The following is a 10,128-nucleotide window of genomic DNA, read 5'->3' as shown; positions in this document are numbered from 1 at the left end:
TATTTTGCCATCTGGGTTTGAATTAACTAGGTGCAGATAATGAACTATTCAATTCATTCAATACAGCTGCTCTGAATATTACTCGGTGACTCTATGCTATTACAGCGTGTGTTTGAGGTTTTTAAACAGTGCAATCTCTGTGTAAGCCGTATCCCCCAGGACTAGGATAGCTAACACCCTGCCCCAGTCTGCCTGCTGCACTGACTGCAGCTGATCCCAGTTCCCTGAGCTCCCTGTCTCACTGGGGGATCCTCCTGGGTATATATTAGGGGCTGTTTCGAACGCCTTGGTGTTTCAGTGTGTGCAGCAGTCTCCAGCTCCAACCCACATCCCTGACTCTCTCCGAGGATGGGAAGCTTGGCATTCTTTCTGGTACAGGATGTGTTCTACCATTCCCTGGCAGTCATCGGTGTGGCCGGTATGTGAGTAGGAGATAGTCGCCAAATGAGGGAAATCCTCTTTAAACACTGGCTGCCTGGGAATGTGTGTGTGTGCACCTGTGAGTGTGTGTGTATGCACATGTGTGTATGCACATGTATGCATGTACGTATGTGAGTGAGTGTGTCTGTGTGCACGTGTGAGTTTGTGTGTCTGTCCGTGTGGCATGCGAGATTGTGTATGTCCATGCATTTGTATCTGAGTTTGTGTTTGCATGCGAGTATGTGTTGCAGGTGACTGTGTGCGAATGCTACTGTGTGAATGTGTGCATGTTTTACTGTGTGTATGTCTGTCTGTGTGAGTGTGTGTTTGTGTGTGTTTGTATGTGTGTGTGTGTTTGTGTGTGTGTGTTTCTGTGTCTGTGTTTCTTTGTGTTTGAGTGTGTCTTTTTGTGTGTGCTTGTGTGTATATGTGTTTGTGTGTAGGTTTGTGTTTGAGTGTTTGTGTGTCTTTGTGTGTGTGTCGTTGTGTGTGAGTTTGTGTGTGTGTGTCTTTCTGTATGTGGCTTTGTGTGTGAGTTTGTGTGTGTGTGTATGTATGTGTATGTGTGTCGACTAATATAGGTCTTTCCATTCTGCTCTTGCACTGCTTTTGTGTCATTTCCTTCTCTCACTCTCACTCTCAATGTTACCGTGCAACTGGAAGTGAAACAAGTATATCATTAACATCTTCTCTTCCTGCTCCATAATGTGTGATTAATAAGGATATGTGGTGTACAATAACAAAACTTCTATGAAAAATACATTACAATTTGCACATTTACAGAATTGGGAGGGTGATTTTCCAACTGTGTAAAATAGTAAATATACCCAGGAATCATCCGTTCCTTTGGTCAGGGAAGTCGAATACAAGTTGTGAGTTGGAAAATGAGAAGTCATTGAGTGATAGGGAGAGGTGGACAATGGGAGTTCATTGGATGACAGACAGAGGTGTACAATGGGAGCTCATTGGATGACGGAGAGATAGTTGGACAATGGGAGCTCATTGGATGATGGAGAGAGAGTTGGACAATGGGAGCTCATTGGATGATGGAAGGAGAGTTGGACAATGGGAGCTCATTGAGTGATGGAGAGAAAGTTGGACAATGTGAGCTCATTGAGTGATGGGGAGAAAGTGGGACAATGGGAGCTCATTGGATGATGGAGAGAGAGTTGGAGAATGGGAGCTCATTGAATGATGGAGAGAGAGTTGGACAATGGGAGCTCATTGAATGATGGAGAGAGAGTTGGACAATGGGAGATCACTGAATGATAGAAGGAGAGTTGGACAATGTGAGCTCATTGAGTGATGGAGAGAAAGTTGGACAATGTGAGCTCATTGAGTGATGGAGAGAAAGTTGGACAATGGGAGCTCATTGAATGATGGAAGGAGAGTTGGACAATGGGAGCTCATTGAATGATGGAGAGAGAGTTGGACAATGGGAGATCACTGAATGATAGAAGGAGAGTTGGACAATGTGAGCTCATTGAGTGATGGAGAGAAAGTTGGACAATGTGAGCTCATTGAGTGATGGGGAGAAAGTTGGACAATAGGAGCTCATTGGATGATGGAGAGAGAGTTGGGCAATGGGAGCTCATTGAATGATGGAAGGAGAGTTGGACAATGGGAGCTCATTGAGTGATGGAGAGAAAGTTGGACAATGTGAGCTCATTGAGTGATGGGGAGAAAGTTGGACAATGGGAGCTCATTGCATGATGGAGAGAAAGTTGGACAATGGGAGCTCATCGGATGATGGAGAGAGAGTTGGGCAATGGGAGCTCATTGAATGATGGAAGGAGAGTTGGACAATGGGAGCTCATTGAGTGATGGAGAGAAAGTTGGACAATGTGAGCTCATTGAGTGATGGGGAGAAAGTTGGACAATGGGAGCTCATTGCATGATGGAGAGAAAGTTGGTCAATGGGAGCTCATTGGATGATGGAGATAGAGTTGGTCAATGGGAGCTCATTGGATGATGGAGAGAGAGTTGGACAATGGGAGCTCATTGCATGATGGAGAGAGAGTTGGACAATGGGAGCTCATTGAATGATGGAAGGAGAGTTGGACAATGGGAGCTCATTGGATGATGGAGAGAGAGTTGGACAATGTGAGCTGATTGAGTGATGGGGAGAAAGTTGGACAATGGGAGCTCATTGGATGATGGAAGGAGAGTTGGACAATGGGAGCTCATTGGATGATGGAGAGAGAGTTGGACAATGGGAGCTCATTGAATGATGGAAGGAGAGTTGGACAATGGGAGCTCGTTGAATGATGGAAGGAGAGTTGGACAATGGGAGCTCATTGAGTGATGGAGAGAGAGTTGGACAATGGGAGCTCATTGAATGATGGAAGGAGAGTTGGACAAGGGGGGCTTATTGGATGATGGAGAGAGAGTTGGACAATGGGAGCTCATTGGATGATGGAGAGAGAGTTGGACAATGGGAGCTCATTGGATGATGGAGAGAGAGTTGGACAATGGGAGCTCATTGAATGATGGAAGGAGAGTTGGACAATGGGAGCTCATTGAATAACGGAGAGAGAGTTGGACAATGGGAGCTTATAGAATGATGGAGAGAGGTTTTGACAATGGGAGCTCATTGGATGATGGAAGGAGAGTTGGACAATGGGAGCTTATTGGATGATGGAGAGAGAGTTGGGCAATGGGATCTCATTGAATGATGGAAGGAGAGTTGGACAATGGGAGCTCGTTGAATGATGGAAGGAGAGTTGGACAATGGGAGCTCATTGAATGATGGAAGGAGAGTTGGACAAGGGGGGCTTATTGGATGATGGAGAGAGAGTTCGACAATGGGAGCTCATTGGATGATGGAGAGAGAGTTGGACAATGGGAGCTCATTGAGTGATGGAGAGAGAGTTGGTCAATGGGAGCTTATAGAATGATGGAGAGAGAGTTGGACAATGGGAGCTCATTGGATGATGGAAGGAGAGTTGGACAATGGGAGCTTATTGGATGATGGAGAGAGAGTTGGACAATGGGAGCTCATTGGATGATGGAGAGAGAGTTGGACAATGGGAGCTCATTGAGTGATGGAGAGAGAGTTGGTCAATGGGAGCTTATAGAATGATGGAGAGAGAGTTGGACAATCCGAGCTCATTGAATGATGGAAGGAGAGTTGAACAATGGGAGCTCATTGAGTGATGGAGAGAGAGTTGGAGAATGGGAGCTCATTGAATGATGGAAGGAGAGTTGGACAAGGGGAGCTTATTGGAGGATGGAGAGAGAGTTGGACAATGGGAGCTCATTGGATGATGGAGAGAGAGTTGGACAATGGGAGCTCATTGAGTGATGGAGAGAGAGTTGGTCAATGGGAGCTTATAGAATGATGGAGAGAGAGTTGGACAATGGGAGCTCATTGGATGATGGAAGGAGAGTTGGACAATGGGAGCTCATTGAGTGATGGAGAGAAAGTTGGACAATGGGAGCTCATTGGATGCTGGAGATAGAGTTGGACAATGGGAGCTCATTGGATGATGGAGAGAGAGTTGGACAATGGGAGCTCATTGAATGATGGAAGGAGAGTTGGACAATGGGAGCTCATTGAGTGATGGAGAGAAAGTTGGACAATGGGAGCTCATTGAATGATGGAAGGAGAGTTGGACAATGGGAGCTCATTGAATGATGGAAGGAGAGTTGGACAATGGGAGCTTATTGGATGATGGAGAGAGAGCTGGACAATGGGATCTCATTGAATGATGGAGAGAGTTGGACAATGGGAGCTCATTGGGTGATGGGGAGAGAGTTGGACAATGGGAGCTCACTGGGTGATGGAGAGAGAGTTGGATAATGTGAGCTCATTGAGTGATGGAGAGAGAGTAGACAATGGGAGTTCATTGACTGACAGAGAGAGAGTTGGACAATGTGAGCTCATTGAATGACGGAGAGAGCGTTGGACAATGGGAGCTCATTGAGTGATGGAGAGAGAGTTGGACAATGGGAGATCATTGGGTGATGGAGAGAGTTGGACAATGGGAGCTCATTGAATGACGGAGAGTTGGACAATGGGAGCTCATTGGGTGATGGGGAGTGAGTTGGACAATGGGAACTCATTGGATGATGGGGACAGAGTTGGACAATGTGAGCTCATTGAGTGATGGAGAGAGAGTTGGACAATGGGAGCTCATTGGGTGATGGAGAGAGAGTTGGACAATGGGAGCTCATTGAGTGATGGAGAGAGAGTGGACAATGGGAGTTAATTGACTGACGGAGAGAGAGTTGGACAATGTGAGCTCATTGAATGACGGAGAGAGAGTTGAACAATGGGAGCTCATTGGATGATGGAGAGAGAGTTGGAGAATGGGATCTCATTGGATAATGGAGAGAGTTGGACAATGGGAGTTCATTGAGTGATGGAGAGACACATGGACAATGGGAGCTCATTGGGTGATGGAGAAAGAGTTGGACAATGGGAGCTCATTGAATGACGGAGAGAGAGTTGGACAATGTGAGCTCATTGGGTGAAGGAGAGAGAGTTGGACAATGGGAGCTCATTGGATGATGGAGAGAGAGTTGGAGAATGGGATCTCATTGGATGATGGAGAGAGTTGGACAATGGGTGCTCATTGAGTGATGGAGGGAGAGTTGGACAATGGGAACTCATTGAGTGATGGAGAGAGAGTTGGACAATGGGAGCTCATTGGGTGATGGGGATAGAGTTGGACGATGGGAGTTCATTGAGTGATGGAGAGAGAGTTGGACAATGGGAGCTCATTGAGTGATGGAGCGAGAGTTGGACAATGTGAGCTCATTGAGTGATGGAGAGAGAGTTGGACAATGGGAGCTCATTGAGTGATGGAGAGAGAGTTGGACAATGGGAGCTCATTGAGTGATGGAGAGAGAGTTGGACAATGGGAGCTCATTGAGTGATTCAGAGAGAGTTGGACAATGGGAGCTCATTGAGTGATGGAGAGAGAGTTGGACAATGGGAGCTCATTGAGTGATGGAGAGAGAGTTGGACAATGGGAGCTGATTGAGTGATGGAGGGAGAGTTGGACAATGGGAGCTCAATAACTGTGAGAGAGTCGGATTGGGAAAACGTGAGGAAAGTTAAGCCAAGCAGCTGATGTTCCTGGAATGCTATTAACACTTACCTAGATAGCAAGTTATACCTATTGATTATTTATTATTATGGAAGCCAATACTATTCTAATTTCTAGCCTCCAACCTCTGTCTGTATCTGAACCTTTCTCTATCCTTATTAGAAATGTCTTCTCTTTTTCCTATTTGCCATGTGCCCACTTCCCTGCATCCTCACTGTGTTGACACCAAGACTGACCGTGTGATCTCCCACTGTAACTCTAAGTCAGGACCTCCCAATTGTGGTACTCGTCACCTCCCCGTGATTTTCCCTTACTCCTACTATCTGCTGGATTTCACAACCCAAGCTTGGGGACTCCTAACCATGCCCTCTTGCTTTACCTGGCCTCCTCTCCCACTCTTTCCAAGCTTGGTGTCTCCTAACCATTTCCTCTTGCTTTACCTGTCCTCCTCTCCCACTCTTTCTTAGCTTGGTGTCTCCTAACCATGCCCTCTTGCTTTACCTGGCCTCCTCTCCCACTCTTTGAGCTTGGTGTTGTCCCATAACACATGACATGGGTGTAATTAGTAACCGTCGCCTCTCTTTCCCTTTCTGTCAGCGAACTTAATGACCATTGTGATTCTCTCCCGAGGAAGCTGCGGCCTCTCCAGATGTACGGGCCGTTACCTGGTGTCCATGGCAGCAGCGGACTTGCTGGTCATCACCTTCTGCGTGATCTTGAACTACCTGTGCTCCCTCTACTTCCCCTTCTCCTTCCTCACCCATTACTATGTGTGCAGCCTGCACAGTATTGTGAATGCTTCGGTGGTAGATTGCTCGGTCTGGCTCACCGTCGCCTTCACCCTCGATCGCTTTGTGGCCATTTGTTGCCAGAGGCTGAAAGCGAGATACTGCACGGAGAGAGCGGCGGTGGGAGTGATTGTGACTGTGTGGGTGTTGAGCTACTTGCGGAACATCCCTCGCTATTTCATTTACGAGCCTGATCACACCCGCGGCTGTAGGCTTCGCAACGTGTGCTCAAAAACGCCCTGGGCATTATACATGTGGTCCGGAATGGCCTTAACTCCTCTCATTCCCTACGTGTCCATCTTGCTGCTCAACGCTCTGACCGTCAAGCACATTCTAGTGGCCAGTCGGGTGCGCAGGACATTGCGGGGTCAAGGCAACGATGGGAAGCAAGTTGACCCCGAGATGGAGAACCGGAGAAGGTCCATCATCCTGCTCTTCGCCATATCGGGCAGCTTCATCGTGTTGTGGATGACCAGAGTCGTGGACTTTGTGTTTCAAGAGATATTGCTGGACATGAGCCGCATGGCTGTAGTCACTCATGTCGGGGACATGCTGATGTACCTGAACTCCTGCACCAACACCTGCATTTACGCTCTCACCCAGGCTAAGTTCAGGGAGGAGATGAGGCGAGCCGTGACACATCCCATTCATCTGTTTCTGAAATTCATGAAAGACTGAAAAGCGAAGCAGTGCTGGCAGACTCCCCGGCCATTAAATCTCAACTTCACCTTAGAAACTGGCCACAGCGGGGTTGAGGTGGGGACAGCCTCTGGGCAGAGGTAACCAGTCTATATTCTGCCAATCTCGTACCAACTAGACATTGTGTTAAAAGTTAATAAAAACAGGTAGTTTTGGAAAAATGAGTCCGCATATAAAAAGGGGAAGGTCGAGTTCACAAAGAGGAGAGGGGAGGAGAGCAAGTGAAGCTGGGATATTCAGGGCTAATCATCGCTGGAGCAGTTCTACTCCTCCTTTAGTCTTTCTAATGTCTTCTCACAATCTGAGATTTACACTTTCACCTCTTTGCCAGCTACAAGGCACAAGTCAGGAGTGTGATGGAATACTCTCCACTTGCCTGGATGAGTGCAGCTCCAACAACACTCAAGAAGCTTGACACCGTCCAGGACAAAGCAGCCCACTTGATTGGCACCCCATCCACCACCCTAAACATTCACTCCCTTCACCACCGGCGCACCGTGGCTGCAGTGTGTACCATCCCCAGGATGTACTGCAGCAACTTGCCAAGGCTTCTTCGACAGCACCTCACAAACGCGCGACCTCTACCACCTAGAAGGACAAGGGCAGCAGGCACATGGGAACACCATCACCTCCAAGTTCCCCTCCAAGTCACACACCATCCCGACTTGGAAATATATCGGCCGTTCCATCGTCGTCACTGGGTCCAAATTCTGGAACTCCCTCCCTAACAGCACTGTGGGAGCACCTTCACCACACGGACTGCAGCGGTTCAAGAAGGCGGCTCACCACCACAGTAGATGGGAGGATATACCAGGTGGGATAACATGCAAGTGCACAAGGGATGGACCACTCGTAGATGAAGTGTGGAACTGTCTGACTGTTGGGTTACGGTACATGCCATCCCTGCATCAGTTATAAAGCTTCCTACCTAAGGTCACACGGAGAACTCATTAAACTGTTTTCAGTCACTCTGGCATTGAATGCTACCATTTTCATTCGTATCTCCACTAAAGCAATTACTCTCTAATTAACCTCAGGCTATGTCTCGGGGGAACTGACCTCAGGGCCTAATTACACCATTTGGATCATCAGCCCTCAAAGGGACACAACAACTCTTTGGCAGCAGAATGATAACTTGTGCGTTTCATGGTACAACACTGAGGTCCTTAAAAGCAGCCAATCCGTTGGTTCACCAAGAGCAGCGCCACGGGAGGTCCACCGGTAATAAAAATAATAAAACAAACATTAATTCAAAGGGGGAATCCCAATACATATTTGTATATTATTGAGCACAATTAAAATTGCCATGATCACAGTGATCCCCATGTGTTATCATGCAGCCCATCACGGGCGTGTGTTCGTGGACATGCTTCATGCACACAATGATGCCATTCGGCCCATCGTGCCTGTGCCGGCTCTTTGAAAGAGCTATCCAATTAGTCCCACTCCCCACTGCTCTTTCCCCCATAGTCCTGCAAATGTGTCCCCTTCAAATATTTACCCAATCCCCTTTTGAAAGTTATTATTGAATCTGCTTCCACCGCCCTTTCAGGCAGCGCATTCCAGATCGTAACAACTCGCTGTGTAAAAAAAATTCTCCTCGTCTCCCCTCCGGTACTTATTGTCGAATTAAAATCTGGAAATGCTGTTTATTCTGATTAATAAATCTGTTTCAAACCTAGCCGAGCCTGGGCTTAGTTGTGTTGTGTTGGGGGTGGGGGGTCACGTGGAGAATTGACCCGCTGATTTACCACTGGTTGTCCGCCCGTTCTGATTTTCGCGGGCGAGTGTCTTGATTTAGGCGGCTGGAGCTCCTGCAGGAAATGGGCAGGGGGCCTCATTGATATCTGGGAATAGGGGGCCAGCGATGCCGTTAAGACCTGTTGACCGGAGGTCATACCGCAGCCCCTGGCCAACAGACCCCATCCCCATTTCCATCTCTGCCAGTTCCTGATCCCGCCCACCAACAACAAGTGGGCAGGCGACATTTAAAAGGACAATCAGCTGCTCTCGGGTAAAACGCTGGAAAGTTTCGAGGGATATTCTGATTGTATTGGACTGGTCCTCTGCGATTTAAAGGATTTCATTGTGCTTTTTATGGGGGCTGTACAATGTTCACAACTCTTAAAGGGCTTGACGGTCCATCTCGAAACTCGATTTTAGCAAGAGGAGGAAGGGCAGAAGGAGGAGCATGAGGAGGAGGGGCAGGAGGAGGGGGGATAGGAGAAGGGGCAGGAGGAGGAGGGGCAGGAGGAGGAGCGGCAGAAGAAAGGGCAGGAGGAGGAGGGGTAGGAGGAGGGACAGGAGAGGGAGGGGCAGAAGGAGAGGCAGGAGGAGGAGGGACAGGAGGAGATGGGGCTTTCAGCATCCTCAGGCAATGTTTTCCAGATCATAACAACTTGCTGTGTAAAAAAAATTCTCCTCATCTCCCCCACGGTGCTTATTGTCGAATTAAAATCGAGAAATGCTGTTCAATCTGATTAATAAATCTGTTTCAAACCTAGCCGAGCCTGGGCCTGGGCTTAACTGGAGTGGAGAATTGACATGCCAATTTAGCACCAAAAATGTAAAAAATAAAGACAAACAATACTCTGAATTAAAATATTTACCATAACCGGAATCATGACCACCTTATGGAACAAGCGGACTTGTGTTCACATTGTCTGCACAGAATCAATTGGAAGTTTGCAATGTTAACACAATCAGTGCAGTAAGTGACACATTCAACACTGCACGGATCACGGATTGGAGTAGCTCACTCAAACATTAATTGAACATTACTGTTCATACTCGCTTTATTTCATCATATTCATCTCTCCTCCAACGTCAGATCAATATCTAACCCTCTGACACCAAAAGCAGTCGTGAAATTCTTAGAGACTTGAGCACATAATTTAGGCTGAGACACCCACTGCAGCACTGAGGGACTGCTGCATTGCCGGAGGTGCCGTCTTTCGGATGAGATGTTAAACCGAGGCCCCCTCTGCCCCTCTCAGGTGGATGTAAAAGATCCCACGGCCACTATTGGAAGAAAAGCAGGGGGGGAGTTCTCCCCGGTGTCCTGGCCAATATTTGTCCCTCAACCAACATCACTAAAACAGATTATCTGGTCATTATCTCATTGCTGTTTGTGGGAACTTGCTGTGCGTAAATTGGCTGCCGTGTTT

General features: G+C 47.7%; 1 protein-coding gene across 1 annotated transcript; it reads left to right on the top strand.

Moving 5' to 3' along the window:
* Window positions 1–348: 348 nt before the first annotated feature.
* Window positions 349–6,940, top strand: LOC137306128 (probable G-protein coupled receptor 139). The gene is made up of 2 exons (XM_067975187.1): window positions 349–418; window positions 6,072–6,940. The coding sequence occupies exons 1-2, from the start codon at window positions 349–351 to the stop codon at window positions 6,938–6,940; spliced, it is 939 nt and encodes a 312-aa protein (XP_067831288.1).
* The last annotated feature ends 3,188 nt before the right edge of the window (window positions 6,941–10,128 follow it).

Source organism: Heptranchias perlo, chromosome 42, assembly GCF_035084215.1.
Source record: "Heptranchias perlo isolate sHepPer1 chromosome 42, sHepPer1.hap1, whole genome shotgun sequence".
NCBI lineage: Eukaryota > Metazoa > Chordata > Chondrichthyes > Hexanchiformes > Hexanchidae > Heptranchias > Heptranchias perlo.
This window is presented reverse-complemented; position numbering and strand designations above follow the sequence as displayed.

Excerpts from the sequence above, each read along its gene's own strand:
- LOC137306128 (XM_067975187.1), top strand. The coding sequence starts at position 349 with ATGGGAAGCTTGGCATTCTTTCTGGTACAGGATGTGTTCTACCATTCC. Across the intron at positions 419-6,071 it reads GGCAGTCATCGGTGTGGCCG|CGAACTTAATGACCATTGTG; the intron begins GTATGTGAGTAG and ends CCTTTCTGTCAG.